General features: G+C 43.7%; 1 protein-coding gene across 5 annotated transcripts in view; it reads left to right on the top strand.

Moving 5' to 3' along the window:
• OTUD5 (OTU deubiquitinase 5) overlaps positions 1-14,508 on the top strand; it is a 56,033-nt gene extending 41,525 nt beyond the window's left edge. For 2 of the 5 annotated variants that reach the window (XM_070935127.1, XM_070935128.1), the window contains exons 3-9: positions 7,889-7,953; positions 8,755-8,911; positions 9,053-9,201; positions 10,907-11,092; positions 11,260-11,470; positions 13,128-13,241; positions 14,080-14,508. In XM_070935127.1, the coding sequence (XP_070791228.1) occupies positions 7,889-7,953; positions 8,755-8,911; positions 9,053-9,201; positions 10,907-11,092; positions 11,260-11,470; positions 13,128-13,241; positions 14,080-14,201 (1,004 nt within the window). In that variant the 3' untranslated portion in view covers positions 14,202-14,508. Of the gene's footprint in view, positions 1-1,321; positions 1,362-7,888; positions 7,954-8,754; positions 8,912-9,052; positions 9,202-10,906; positions 11,093-11,259; positions 11,471-13,127; positions 13,242-14,079 lie in introns of those variants that run through there. The other 3 variants (XM_070935131.1, XM_070935129.1, XM_070935130.1) reach the window with 3 other exon arrangements.
• Positions 14,509-15,820: the final 1,312 nt, after the last annotated feature.

Genomic DNA, 15,820 nt, shown 5'->3' on the forward strand with positions numbered 1-15,820 from the left:
CAACCCATTTCATCATGTGTGTCTCTGTAATTGGCTGTAGTACAAAAAGCATACTCAAGCCTTCCCCCCGAGTAGATGCTCTCAAAATGCGGGTTGGGCCTGATATTAGAGAGTGGTATTAAAACATGTGTTTGGGCTTGAACTGGTAAATCCCCTGAAGACTGTTACACAGAGAATCAAGAAAAAGGTGTACCGATATTTGTTTTCTCTTGAACCCTTCAAACATGACCATTTGGTGGATTGTTTCAACCTTCTTGCTGAAATATTTTCTTCCCTGCTGTTAGGTTTTCAGTCGAGAGGTAAGAAGTTAAAAGTGCCCTTCCCATTGGGTGCCTTTTGAACATGTTTGCCAACAATGGTGTTAGAAGGGCATACAATATTACACCCTGGATCAACCTACAGGATCAGCCTTCTCCAAAGGCTGTGCTAGCTGGCAATTCTAGAGATGAAACTAGGACATATTGGGAAGGTGCCAGACTAGGCAAGGATATCCAAGAAAGTTTCACTCCTGAGGCAGTTGTGCATCTTCTGTCAGTGATGCCTTTCCTTCAGTGTGTCCAGGTTTATTTGTGTAAAGGAATGATGCTGAGGTGGCTGTCTCCATTTGGGGAAAGCAGCTACAACGAGGCAAAAATATTTCCCATTCCCCATTTCCCTCAGGCTAAGCCCATGCTTTCTCCTGAAGAGAAAGGTTTACAGGCTCCAAAACCTTGAAAGAAGATAGGCTCATCCATCCATCCATCCATCCATCCATCCATCCATCCATCCAGGCATGCCTTCCTTCCTTCCTTCCTTCCTTCCTTCCTTCCTTCCTTCCTTCCTTCCTTCCTTCCTTCCTTCCTTCTTCCTCCCCCCACTCCAGTTTAGTCACAAGTATTCAGGTGTCAAGCTAATTGAGCCACACTTATGGTGTTTTTAGGAACATGCCAATGCTCATACGCAACTTTCAACCCATCTATCCCCCTAACCTACAAAAGTGTGCATGTGTAGAAAAAGGGGATTAGAAGATAACAAGCATACAAGCAGGAAGCACAGTCTGGGAATATACAATGATTATAGGCAAGTAAGAAAGTTATCAGTCAATTGCCAAGACCACAAGTTGCAATAAGCAGCCCATTGTGGTGTGTTTCCTGCCTGGAGCTTGGCTTAGAGCTTGGTCTGGAGCTTGGTAACAGCCAGCAGAGGCGTAACCAATGGTGGGTTGCCCCGGGTTCGGACTGGTTCTATAGAACCGGTAGTAAAACTGGCAGGAGGCTCCGCCCACTGACCCTGATGTCATCAGAAGCGATATGCGCAGAAGCAAGACATGCGTGAACGAAGGGAGTGCATGAGTGCGATCCCGTTGCGAACCAGTAGTAAAGGTAAGTAGAACCCACCCCTGGGCGTAACCACCTTGAAGCAGCACCTAATCCTAACAACGGCAATAACTTTTGTGGGGAGACAAAGGTTGAATGCTTTATAAGCTTTAAGACTTTTATTTGTTACATGGTCTTACTTGTGTGGGTACATCAACTTGCGAAACCTAGGAGGGTGGAGTTAAACAGCACCCTATGGTTGGGAAAGTTGTGTGCTACAGTAAAGTATTTTGTAGTTATCTTCTAAGCTGTGGCATGTCCAGTCCATGGAAAACAACCCTCACAATCTGCACTCTCTCTGATGATACTGTTCACAAGGGGTACCTTCCAATAATAAATTTGTGCAATTGCTTTTACATACTGTAGTCCCAAATTCTGAAGTTCTTGCCAGATCTACTTCTGCAACTTTTGAATAGAAATGCAAAAAGTAGTGGATTAGAAGGATGCCAGTCCCAGCCTGGAATCTCTCAGGATAATTTTGAAGATGGAATTCTTCAGCAAAGTGTTTAGGATGCTGCATTTTTATAGTTTATTATAATACTGTTCCATTGTTTGATTTTATTATATGTTTTGTTTGTTGTAAACTGCTGAGAGTCAATCCCAATTTTATTCAATTCAATCAACTATTTATTTATTTATTTATTTATTTATTTATTTATTTATTTATTTTGCAAGCAAAGCCACATATGTTTTACTGGCAAGCTGTGGCCTCAGCCTTTATTGAATGGGGAAGGAGAATGACAAGGGATTTGATCAATAAAGATAACTTGGTTCCTTGAATGAGATAGAACTTGACTCCCTAACCACAGGTTTGGGGGCTTCTTTTATCACTTGGATAAATAAAGGAAGTAAAATAAATTCACTGAATGGTTCAACTTGATCCTTGAAATAGTTTTGTTTGTTTGTTTATATAAATCAATCAATCAATCCAGGGAGGGAAAGAGCTTTTCAAGAAAGCAATGATATACTGTACTGATGTATTCTAATTTATCTACTAGCTAACTCACTGCAAAACAACCTTTCCTGTGCTTTATCTAACACAGATAGTCTCCCTTCTAAATCTAACACCTTGCTTAATTTGTTTTTAAATGTTTTGGGGAATTTTATGGTGTAGGCTGAGAATTTTTAGAGCCCAAAGAGCATTGAGTTTTTTTGAACTGCATTGTAGCTGATCTTCTGGAGATTAGTCACTTGCCTCTACTTCCCATTTTAATGTAATTTACTTCAACCCAGAAAAAAATACATTCTCATAAAACAGTGTTGCAAGTGAAAAGGACACCCAGAAATGGAGTGCCCAGTGTTTCTGATCAGGAAAGCTTCTTCCACTTCTTCCCCTTTGTTGTCTGACCTCCAAGTCTGCATTCTTCATTCTACCTCTGGCCTTCATTGGAATGCTTTGGGGATTTTCCCCCTTGATTTTTCAAAAGAAGTATTTCTGATTATAAATTTTCGGGGTTTCCCCTGGACCATTTGTGCTCATGCGCAGATAATGCTGTTTGATGGCAAAACAATAGCACACATCTCTGAAGATCGTAAGACAATATTCAGAATCCTGTGACCAAAAGTTACCTTCATCAGATCAGTGTAAAAGGATGGCTTGAACTTGCGGGACTCAACGCTGATGTGACTAGCTTTGACATCAGTTTACTCAAGAGATCCTCCGCTTGGTGACTTGGCTACTGATCAGTTAGCCTTAAAGGACAGTTTCATCAGTACCTGTTGCGCTGCTCGGTGTTCTCAACTAATTATTAAGCAAGATGGATCAGCTTGTTAGCACTTGGCTTGATGATGAAAAAAGTGTGAGCAAGTCACATTAGCTCTTAACTGCTTCTTCCCAGGTCTTTCAAAAATAATGCAAATGTGTGGCAATATCAACTAATCAGGATTGAGGAGCATCTCGATCAGTTTTGCACACACACTGAATCGGCAGCGCTACTCCTGAAATTCTCTGAATTTCAACCGTTTTGAAAGTGCAGATAAGAGACGATACTATGGGATTGTGGTCAACCTTTTGTAAAGCTTGGACTTCTTCACCCTTGTGCCCTTGATACACATTTGTTTTACTGGGATATTATTGCTGGTTGGAATGGTGGGAATTGAAGTCCAAGACCTCAGGATTTAGGGAAAGGCTGCCTACTCTGGTTAAAAAAAATGTTTTGGGTTAGAATGGTATTCTTGATATCTGCAGATAACATATTTTATACTGGTGAATGCTTAGTGAAGTGTTTCATTTACGCAATTGTCTATTCCAGCAGTTTTCCCTAGAAACAGATCAGTTCTTGAGGTAAGAAGCATTCTTGGAAAGTAAAAGAACTGAAAAAGGAACACGTAAAGTCAGAAGCTTTTGTTCTTCAGCACTTTTGCTGTCACGTTGTTTAATGTAACCACGAGATCCTTAACATTCCTCTTTATTTTCCATAGCTTTTCCTCCTTTGTGTTTTAAGCGTCTGGCTGAGGGAATAGCATCACAGAGACCTCTTTAAAAAAAACAAAACCCCAAGCATGGCCTGGAAGATAGTGCAGAGGTCCAAAGTCCCAGTGATACCTGTTTCTTCTATTTCTAACCCTAGTTGGTGCATCTGCGTTTAGTGTGCACATTCACCAACAAAACCGAAGCTTAGCATAACCGCAACCCCAGTTTCGGAGAAAAGCCCATGTCCCATGTGATTTGCTGGAACTGCTGGCTTTACTTCTCCACATCAGAAACCACATCCTTGTTTACATGGGGGGGTAGAGATGAGTCACTTGCTCCCATGATGCAGTGTGCAGCAGCCCGCCAAAATGTTTTTGAGCAATATCGTTTTGACTGTTGCTTTGTCACTGCTACCTGATGAAAGGATGGTAACAGAATGGGTGGATACAGCTCTAATGAGACCAGGTGTCTCCCATTGGGGTCTTTGAGAGAGAACACATCTAATAGCTCCTGTCTCCTCTCTCTTCCACTGTACAGAAAGTTCCAGAACATCACTGGCGTAAGAGCGGCTTTGAGGATGGGGTGCCTTCAGTAACACCATGTTATTGTCATGCGATGTGCCACTCTCCTGGCTATTCTGCCTTTCCTACCCTGCTAAATTCTGAATCCGGGCAGGCCAGGGTTTTTTTCTCCCCTGAGGATTGTACAAGGAGTCCCCATTTAGCAACTGCCTTGTTTAGCAACCATTCACAGTTATGACAAAGATGAAAAAGTAACTTTATGGACTTCGCAAGTCTGTAAATCAAAGGAAAACTGAAATAAGAGCACGGTCACTTAGTGACCGGTTTGTTTAACAACCAAGTTGCTGGTCCCAATTGTGGTTGCTAAATAAGGACTACCAGTAGATGCCTATGTATGTATTTAGTTACTTTAATTTTGATGCTACCCAACTCCCAAGTGACACTCTGCAGTTCACAATGTAAACCAGTCAATAACATAAATTCAAAAAAATACAAAGAGAGAATGTTTGGTGTTAGAAAGCTGGCTAGTGCATCATTTGACTTCTCAGATGAAGCTACCTTAAGCAACCAGGGTAGAATTCAGGGAGCGGTTGTCCCATGCTCCTCCAAAAACGACTCGGAGCTATGCATTTCAGTAAGGATTGGATCTCTGAATGACTTAAATTTAGTTTGCAGTTGAGCACGTGGAAGATGGCATAACTTTTATTTAAACCTCTTCAAAGGACCTTGGCCTGGCCCGCCCAAGAACAACAACAACCTTCTGCTTTACACCTACTCTCATTGATGTGCCTTTCAAATGAGGGTGGGGGTGGGTGGGGGTGTTTGTTGCTGTTTGCTCCAGCTATACCCCATGAGGATGTTGTGGTTCCTGGCAGCTTCAGAGGAGTTGCACAAAGAGTCTTGTCTATGCCTGAAGCAATGGCAGATCTGCTAGGCGGTTGTGAAGGCAGGAAGAGAAGCAAACAGGGAGGGCAGAAGGCATGGGAGGGATTGTGGTTTATAAGGATTTAGGTAGAGGTATTAAGCAGGCATGGTGGAACCTGATGCCATTGAGGAAGGAGTCCATAGGTCTTATCCTAGAGGGTTGGTCATGCAGTTTTCCCTGTTTTTGAAGATTTGCTTCCTCTGCTCCCCTTGTTCTTCCCCTGCCATGCCAGCTCCACTGAATGGAAAGATGCAAAAGACCAAATTCTCCCTCACCATTGCTACAGCAATTTACAAGCTCTTAACACACTGCATTGTCGCCTAGGCTTTGCTTTCCACCAATGTTAGACTATTGCACTCATCATCCCACAGTCCTTAATCGGAGTTGTTAATGAGAGTTGTGATTAAACGTATCTGGAAAAAGGCTGCAGCAAAGTAGTGCCTGCGTGGTTGAGGATATCTCCTTATTATAGGTAGTCTTCAACTTACAACCATCGCTTAGCAACTGTTCAAAGTTACAATACACAAACACACACACATACACAGGGCTACTTACAACCCAGATTTGAAGTTCTGATGTGTGTACACACACACTCTCTCTCTCAGATGATTGCATTTTTGGTGCTCAACAACCAACCCACACTTATGGCTGTTTGCAGTGTCATGTGACTGCAATTTTCAGCAAAAAAAAAAAAAACCCCACACATTGCACTTCACCACCATTACATTTGCTTAATGATTCACTTAACAACCACTGCAAAAAAGGTTGTAGAATCAGGTACAATCGGATGGTGGCCCACTTAATGACTGGCATGACTTACAACGGTAACTCCTGCCTCAATTACAATTGTAAGTTAAGGATACCTGTAGTTCCTTCTGTCTCCTGTAGAGAATGAGTGGGTGGTCTGCAAAGAGTGCATGAGACCCCGTTTTACAGTTTGCTAAAGACCCCCGCGCCAAGACTGCCCCTCTGAAATGAGCTTCAAGACATAGAAGTTTTCAAGCCCAACTTCTTTTTCTTTTTTCTTTTTTTCTTTTTGCAAAACTATAAAAATAAAATTATTTTTTATTTTAAGGCCCCGGTGGTCTCTCTTCTCACCTCTTCAGCCCAACTGACTGAAGAATAAGACCATATTGCCACCATTTGCACCAACAATTGTAGGGTATGATACAAAAGTACATATAGCTCAACAAAGAAATCCCTCACACTGATTTTGCTGTGTTTATTTGGATTCTCCAGGAATTCCTCTTTATTTGTGATCCCATTTCCCATTTTCTTTGGATTTGACTGCTCCCGATTCACAAAACATACTTGAACCGTGCAGTTGTCCTTTGATATGAACAGAACTTGGAATCTCTTTTTTCCAAAACAGTCTGAATGAGAGCGACTTTCCCAAATCTAGTGCTACTAATTGAATTACGTTAATTCAGTAATTTAGTTAAATTCTGTTATGTCAGTTGCAGCAGGATACGGAAGCAGAAACTGTTTAAACAAATCAGAATAGGAAGAAGTGTTGGCACTTTTCTGTAAATGCTTCTTTGATACGCTATGGTGCTGTCTAACTTATTTATTTTCCAGAAATATTCCTTGGCCTGCCTCTCATTTTGCGTGATCCTCCTGAACTTTGCATCAATAAGCTTTTTCCTCACTTGTCTCTGGAATTATCTCTATCTAACCTGCAGAGACTTCCATTTTAAGATGGGAAAGCTGCTTTGTCTTGCTTTTCATTGCCTTTTCAGCACCTCTTATCAGTTTCATTACAGTTTCATTTGTTCCCTCATTGTGGTTTTAGTTGATGAAGAATGGAACCAGAGCTTTCAGGTTTTGATTGCTAGATTACTCAGTGAAAGATTTAGTTTGACTTATTTTTGAACTGCACGTAGAAGAGTAAAGTTATGGCAAAAGGGGGAAACTAATTTAGTACTAGAAGAAAGAGGAAACAAATCTTTTTCAGTTTAATGGATGTCCCTGATCAAATGTTTTTTAACTGATGGTGGGTTAAATGAAACATATAACAAAGATGTGTTGCAGATGGTACTAGTAGAATAAAATTGCATACTATAAAGGCACACCCCTAATTCCATGTTTATCTGCCATGAGAGGATTTGAACCGTGATGGAAGTTGTAGAATTTGATCAACCAAATCCCTCAAAATGAGGCATGGGATTGGTAGTACTTGCCTTTAAGAAAGTATTGAATTGTAGAAGCCAAATAATGATTGCTGACTTTGCATTTCAACTTAGGAGAAGGAGACAAGCCAATGTCTCTTATAGCATCTCTTATTTCTTTCTCCCTTGATTTGCTGTACTGCTACACAACTTGTATTTAAAAAAAAAAAAGAAATAAAAAATAAAAACTTGTTTCTTTGCTCAGAAAAAATCTGGAACTGAATTTCCATCCCAGTTAAAAATAACAAGAAATTGATTTGAGGTTGAGGCCTTCTTGGCTGCAGATTCCAAAAGACCTCGATTTTATACTCTTATTGATCATTCTTCAGGATCTTTGAGTAGCATACATACAGTCAGAAAACTGGTGGCCTGGAAGATACGACACCATTAGATGCAAGGAAAAAGGGGATTGAGGCCTAGTCTTCTGCACCTAGTTTTTCTAGGCCTTTCTTGGGAAGCCAAGTGTGATGTTGCACTGACACTGTTCTCCTGTTTTCTTTTCATAGCTGACCAGGTATACGGTGACCAAGACATGCACGAAGTGGTCAGGAAGCACTGCATGGACTACTTGGTGAGTTAGAGCGGGAGTGCTGTGGAGGGCAGATTTCCACCGCCATCTCTGAGTCTGACATTCAGAACTGCAGCTGTCAGGCATCCTGGCAAGAACCAGGGCAGATCAGGTTAGGCTCCTGGGCAGCTGTCTCTGGAAAAAGGGCCTCTTTCCTGCACAGGAATTTCCCCTGAAACCTGAAGCTCTGTATCTGCTACTACAATCATCAGTTATCCGGCCAGTGAAAAAAAAGGCCTCCCTTTTTTTAATTTGTGTCTGCAACTCATAGCCGCATTTCACTGTTAAGAACAAACCCAAAGCATTCCTGTTTCCCCCTCACCCCCTCCCTCACCCTCAAAATTGCTAGCGCAGATCAAAAGGTGTCAAGACTAAATCTCTGTATTAACCAGCTGCTTCTAAAGGTTGAGGTTCAGGCAGCCATCTGTGAATGGCTTGCAAGCGATAGGGGCAGCACTGGCCTTGCACAATCTCATCGAAAGGGAAACGATTCTGCAAAATTACTTTGGGTATGCTGGAAGAGAAGCTGTTTCCCCCTTTCCTCCCCCCAAATAGTTCCTATGTCTCTGGATTAACTCAGTTGTACAGGTGGCCTTGTTTAAACATGACTCCCACTGCTTGAGCTCCAGTGATACTCCAGGATCAGGGAGTCAAGGGAGCCCTTTTTTTCAGTGACTGGATAAAGCGTCAAGGATTTATATTGAGAGCCCTTCTTTGGAAATTTACTGTCTTGCCCTTGCTTCTTTTGCCCACCTGAGAAGTCTGTCTGCTTCCGTCTCATCTTGAGGCCCTCCCTCATTTCAGATGAAGAATGCCGACTACTTCTCCAATTACGTGACAGAAGATTTCACCACTTACATTAATCGCAAACGGAAAAACAACTGTCATGGCAACCATATTGAGATGCAGGCTATGGCAGAGATGTACAACCGACCTGTGGAGGTTTACCAGTATGGCACAGGTATAGGCACCTGTCCCCTGTTTCAGTTGCATCCCTGATTCTTCTGAACATACATCCGGGCAAGTGGGGTTGTTGCTTCCCTGCCTGTCCTACAGAAGAGCCAAGGTCACCCATCCTGTCCTGCCATTTTTTCCCTTCCAGAGCCCATCAATACTTTCCATGGCATCCATCAGAATGAGGATGAACCCATCCGGGTGAGCTATCACCGCAACATACATTACAACTCCGTGGTGAACCCCAACAAGGCTACCATTGGGGTGGGACTAGGGCTGCCCTCCTTCAAGCCAGGGGTGAGTTTTTCCTGGTCGACATCTGGGGGGAGGAGGCTTTTTAGGATGGGCAAAAAGTTAGTGGCCAATGTCCTGTTCCAATTCTCGTTCTTCATGACCTGGACTACTAGCTTCACTATTATCCGGGATAATAGCCAGGAACGTGTCCATGGCCCGGCTTTGGAAGATTGGGGCAAAGAGAATTTTATAAGTCAGGAGGGTTATGAGAAACTTGCATAGTGTGTTTTGGGAACACAACTTTCCAATATGGACACACAACATTTGGGGGGATCTAAGCTGTGGTGGGCTGCCACCGCCAGTTCAGGCGAACTAGTATTTCCAACCAGGGCTGGCCCCGCCCTGGGGCTATCATGTCATATATAATCACCAGATTTTTGACATGCACGTGTGCAGAAGGTGAGAGAGAGAGAGAGAGAAGCGAGAGGATGCACGTGCGCAATCACATTGACGGTTCCGGGCGAACCGGTTGTTACAAGGGCAGCAGCCCACCCCTGGGTCTAAGGTCTATGTTTGACTTTTGGAGCTGCATTCCAAAAATGGGCATGTCTAAGATTAAATAATAGCTGAACCCTAGGCAAACTCTAATTTTGATGGAATTTTAACTTAATTCAAGTACTTAACTATGGCTATCTTATAATTATTTTCCTTGTAATCATTATGTTACTATTTTCCATTTCTGTCTCATTCAAAAATATATGTTGACAGCAACATTCGGAGTGAAGGATGCTTGGGGAGAGGACTGCACCCAAGATTTGGGAGAGCTTTAACATATGCACCTCTTTCCCAAAGAATAAAACAGTTGCTCCAATAGAGCTTTGTCACATTTGATAAAAATTCATTTGACCCTACTTTTTCTGTCTTCAGAAATACATTTTGAAACAGATAGCTCTTTTTGAAGCTTTAGTGCATTTTTTTTCAGCCTTGATACTTTAAGATGTGTGGACTTCAACTCCCAGAATTCCTCAGCCAGCATGTTCATACATGCACCAGCTAGTACACACATCTTAAAGTCATCAAGGTTGAGAAACACACTGCTGTAGTGCGTAGATCCCACATCCTATAGGGACAAGAGAATCTGTTCAAATCAGGCCTACTACCATAGTCATCCAGATATCTCTATACACTTCCCAAGTAACCACCTGGCCAAGCAGCTCTAGCACATCCTCTCATGCCAGCTGGGGAATTCTGGAAATTTGAAGTCCACATATCTTCAAGCTACCATGTTTTAGAAACTGTTTCAGCCTGGCCCCTCAGCTGCTAGGACAGTGTTTCTCAACTTTGGAGCTTGAAGATGGGTGGACTTCAACTCCCGGAATCCCCCAGCCAGCAGCGCTGGCTGGGGGATTCTGGGAGTTGAAGTCCACCCATCTTCAAGCTGCCAAGGTTGAGAAACACTGTGCTAGGAGATGACCATTTGTCTCCTTCCCAGATCTAGCAAAGCAACCATTCTCCAAGGCTGTTTCTATATTGTTTATGGCAATTTAATCCATCTCTTCCCTGTATCGGGGAGAAACTGAGCACCTGCCTGTTGTCTGTTCTCCGTAGGGGACCACCGGGGAAATGCTTCCCATTCTGCCCCAGTGCTGGTATTTGGAGGGATATTCACATTTTGCAGCTTCTCTGTTTAAAAGAGGGGGGGGGCAGAAAAGGCTTCGGGTTGTTGGGACTGCGATGAGCTTGCTAAATCTCCTTTTGCTCCTTGCAGTATGCAGAGCAGTCCTTGATGAAGAATGCCATCAAGACCTCAGAGGAGTCCTGGATCGAGCAGCAGATGTTGGAGGATAAAAAGCGAGCGACCGACTGGGAAGCCACCAATGAGGCCATTGAAGAACAGGTTGCCAGAGAGTCTTATTTGCAGTGGCTTCGTGACCAGGAAAAGCAGGCCAGACAGGTTTGGCTCTCTTTTTTTTGCACAGGAGGCAAATAAGAGCTGTCAGGATACCTCGGGGTCCCTGCAGGACTGCAGGCATGGGCATGAGTAACTAGTCCTTTTTGGCAACAGAAATTTTTAAAATGGCCATTCTCCCCTGACAAGCGCCCCTGCTCTTCTTCCCTCAGCCCCGCAAAGCCAGTGCTACTTGCAGCTCTGCCACGGCGGCCGCAGCAAGCGGCTTGGAAGAATGGAGTGGCCGTTCCCCACGCCAGCGCAGTTCAGCTTCTTCCCCAGAACACCCCGACCTGCACAATGAGCTGAATGCTGCCAAACCCCCTTCTCCTGGAAGCACTGCAGCCCTAGCACTTACCAAACCCCCCTCGCCCTGTGCTCCAGGTGAGTGCTCTGTGGATTGGGGTGTAACGCTGTAAGATAATTCTGTGGATTGGGGTATAATGCTATAAGAATCACGCTGCCAGACACTGCCCTATAATGTCCTTGCTTGTAGTGTTTGGGACGTTATAGGGCAGTGTCTGGCAGCGTGATTCTTACAGCATCCTTAGACAGGGCCTGTGGCCTCCCAATGTTAAATAACATTCTCTTACGAAAATGTCTGGGATCTCCCTGGATTACTTCATTTTATAAGACTGCAGTATTGTCATGCAATATCCCTAAATTCTTCATACCATAAGTTTTCCGACACTTAATGTTTCTGGCATGAGGCATTCATACCATTACATGAAAAGATTGCTAAATGAATTGAGAAGTTGACTTTTCCTTGAGACACATGTCAAACAAGTGCCAGCACATCATTTCAGTATAACAAAACACCTGCAAGATTTTTTTGGGGATGAGGGAGAACAAGGCTTCTATGTATTTTAAATTGTCAGCCATAAGACAGAGATGGTTATGCAACATGTCAATTTCCTGCCTACATAGGAAGTAGTTGCCCTGGGTTTTCATCCAGGAACCAAGTTACTTGTGCAATAGTATTAAAACTATACTACAGATGCTACTAAACAAACTATAACATATCTTAACTTACAGAGATTGGACCTTCCTTTTGAAGGCGCAAAGGGTGACTGGAAGAGTGCTTTCTTCCTTCATAGCTGCATCCTTCCCACCAGTTTTAAATTCTGACAATGCAGTTTGGAGAAAAACATATAGATGGTAATCTGATTAGAGCAGGAGTGAAAATGAGAGAGCTAATTTTGCATACATTCAGAAAATTGCCAGGCACTTTTTAATTGAGCTCTTTGAGAAACTATATTAATGAAAATATAATAGTGTGTTAAAGTTTACTTGAACAAAAGTTGGAGATAATGCCCTTTTCAGCCAAAATATCTAATTCTTAAGTACATATAACTTTAACATAAGATTTAGCTTTGCGGAGTTAGAAACTAAAAGAAGGCAATTCAGAAGAGCAGAACAACCCAGAGACAAGAATAGCTTAAACATCTAGTAGTTAGAAAGTAGGTTCCCCCCCCCTGCGCCCTCCCCTTCCCCGGCAGATCTTCATAGCCATGTTCTGCTGAATCGCCATTGTTGGGAAGGGATATTTTAATCATAATTTTATCTTTGTTTTCTGGTCTACGGGTGGCAAAATCAACCAGTGCAACCCATCTACCCACAGTTTAAACAGCACCTTGAATGATTCTATTGCAGAGAGAACAGTAGATGGATGATGAACTTGGGTCATAATTTATGTGTCATGGCAGAATCCACACCGTTATTTTAACCCTTGTGCATTGCATTAGGATTGGTAGCTATTCTTTTTTTTTTTTTAAATGAAAGTTGAAATTCTCAGGAATCCTATGTTGTCTCATTATCTATGCTAATATCTGCCTTGCAAAGTTGTGACAGACATTTTGCATTTCCAAGGAATGTAGATCTTGCAGGTGCTACTTTTCAGCAGAAAACAATTGTTGGCATTCCTTCAAAGAAAGTTGTACTTATGTAAACTTCCAAGTCTTCAGATAACCAGCTGCAGTATGGCACTCAGTTCTGAACCCTGCAATGCAAAGTTTTCATTTGCAGTTTCCACCTCTCACAGGTACAAGCAGCCAGCTGTCTGCAGGCGGCGGGCGGGTAACCCCTCCCTTAGTGTCGTTGTATCCAGCCCTGGAGTGCCGGGCAATAATGCAACAGATGTCGCCCACAGCATTCGGTAGGTGCCCTCATTTTGCCCTGCAGGCATGACTGGAATCTTGGATTAGCTGGTTTTCAGCTTTCATACCTTTAAAAAGCAACGCCTTCTGGCACTGAAAGCCATGCCAGTGTTATAGTCCTTCCCTTTAGTTTCACTCTACAGAATCTCACATGTTAAAATGCTCCCAACCTTTGATCCTTAATCTTGTGGACTGGATGTAAAGATTTAAACTGCCCTTCTCCAGGTTTTATACAAAACAGCTGGCTTTTACACAAGATGACGTTGTCTAGTAGCTGCGGCCACGCAGGTTTCCAGGGCAACCAAATCTTAATATTTATTTATCCACAGCATGATGGTGATCATTTGTCTGTCTGTTTTTCTTTTTGGTATAGGAAAAGAAGAATATAGTCAAAATAAGGTCGTTGTAATTACCATTAGCAAATCACACTTGTTTTAGAATTTAGCCGATTAAAAAATGGGAAGGATGGGAATCTCGCCCAAATTCAGTAGCACAGGGGCTGTGGGCTCTGTAGAAAAATGAATCTGGGAAAGCTGCAAGTGACATGAAAAGTCTCTGCAGCCCTGTTCAGAGCCATTACATGGGCTGGTGGTGGAAATAGATTTGTGGCAGGGGAACTAAACTGACTGTGTGTGTGTGAAAGAGGATGGTGGCCAAGAGGAGTCAAAAGAACAGGGGACGTGGCAGTACAAAACAGGTTTGGAAGAAGTACAGCTCCCATCCTTGAGCATTGACTGTGCTGGTAGAGGCAAAGCCAAGCTTATTTGATAAGACACGATTCCCTCATTCTGCTCTCCTCTCCTTGACTGTTTTGCCCTTTTGCCTGTCTTTGGCCAGGTCTGAGCGACTGGGATGACGATGAGATCCTGGCCTCGGTGCTGGCCGTTTCGCAACAGGAGTACTTGGAAAGCATGAAGAAAGGTGCCCTGCACAGAGACAGTGGTTCCGACAAGAGTTGATACCTGGTTCCAGCTCTTGCGCTCGCCTGACACCCCTTCGGTGCATGTTTTGGCAGGAAGGATGATAACACTTGGGACCCCTCCCCTCCTCCACTGCTGCTGATCAAGGCTCCTTCAGCTGCCCCTTTGCTCCCCACTTTTGGCTCTCCGCAGAAGACTCTCCCCTCTGGTGTGCTGAGAAACAGACAGGTGCAAGAGAGGGACAGGATCCTCTTCCACAAGGAGCTGAAACACTCACAAACTGGGGCATGCTGGGCTTCCCCTTCATCTGCCGTTTTTCATTATTAAAAGAAATAATTGAACTGGTCCTCAAGAGAGCCCTCCCCCCTTTGGATTGGAGGGGTAGAGTTTGCCTGCGGGGGGGGGAGGGGAGCGGGGGGGAGGGGAGGAGAACGGACGTTGGCTTTAGGCGTGTGGAGCGAGAGCGTAGCTGCCTCAATAGAAGGAAAATGCCACTGTAGGACCTGCTGGTTTCCCTGACCCTGGAGGCTGTGGGGGAATCGTGTAATTTGGGGGCAAGGAGAAGAGGAGTTGATAGGACACCACTTGTTTTTTTGCTCTTTTCAGCCACATTCCCTGCCCTAAGGGAAAAGTTTTTAGCAAAGCGGGTCCTAAACCTGCAACCATTGAAATCATTCTGCCTTCCTCCAAAGAAAAGTTCCCACCTCCACCCCCTTGTCTGTAAGATGCTGTCCCCTTTTTCACTCAGTGCAATAGCCTCACTTTCTCTTCCCACCCATCTGTTTGTTCACATGTGGCTCTTGACCACCCGGCAGGCATCACTTCTTCCACCATTGCCAATGGGTTAGTCCAGCTATCTGGTCTAGCTGCTCTCATGGCTGTTCTTCGTTGGCCTTGGTCCCTCTTGCTGCTGCCTTTTTGATTCTCCCTGTGCCTAGCAGCAGAGGGAGAGGGGGCACCGCTCACCAGTCAGTGTCAGGACTCCCCGCTGAGCAGGTCTGCCCTTAGGGTAACGCTGAGAGGAAAAGAAACTGGGAACCAAATGGACTCTGGATAGAAAATAATGCGATGGAGGCTGCAGCTAACATGGAGGCGTGCCAAGCTCTCCGGGGGCAAAAATAGACTTTGACTCCCATTCTAAGGGCTGGTTCAAACCAGGGAGCCTCTCCTGGGTCCTGGACTGTTGATGGACTGGCTTGAAAGTTTAAAAAAAAAAAAAAAAAAAAAGCCAAGGAAGGAAGTATTTCTGGTAATCTTACCTTTTCCAGGTGTGGTGTCTTCCTCACTACATATGTAGTTATAATCTACCTATTGTGGCCATTTTACTGTCCAAGCCTTGGTCTGAACAAGTGTTTCTTTACAGTCAGATGTAAAGAAGCCATGTGCTCAGCTTCTCTTGCGTCTTCATGCTGAGTCCCAAATTCTTGGAGGGACAGGAGATACGCTGACATTCCTGCCCCCCCATTTGTTGCTCTCTTGACGCTTCAAAGAGGCATCTTTGAAAAGTGGGGAGGGGAGTTGTCTGCTGCTTTAGAAGATGGATCCTGGAAACTCCACGGATGGCTGGTCTAAAAGTGGTATTTGGTGCCTGAAATAAAAATATAGGCAGAGTTGACCTCCTGCACGCTCTTTTCTCTCTCTTATTGTATTCAATTTTT

This window comes from Pituophis catenifer, unplaced genomic scaffold (assembly GCF_029215685.1).
Source record: "Pituophis catenifer annectens isolate HBS135680 unplaced genomic scaffold, rPitCat1.0.hap2 SCAF_2, whole genome shotgun sequence".
Classification (NCBI taxonomy): domain Eukaryota; kingdom Metazoa; phylum Chordata; class Lepidosauria; order Squamata; family Colubridae; genus Pituophis; species Pituophis catenifer.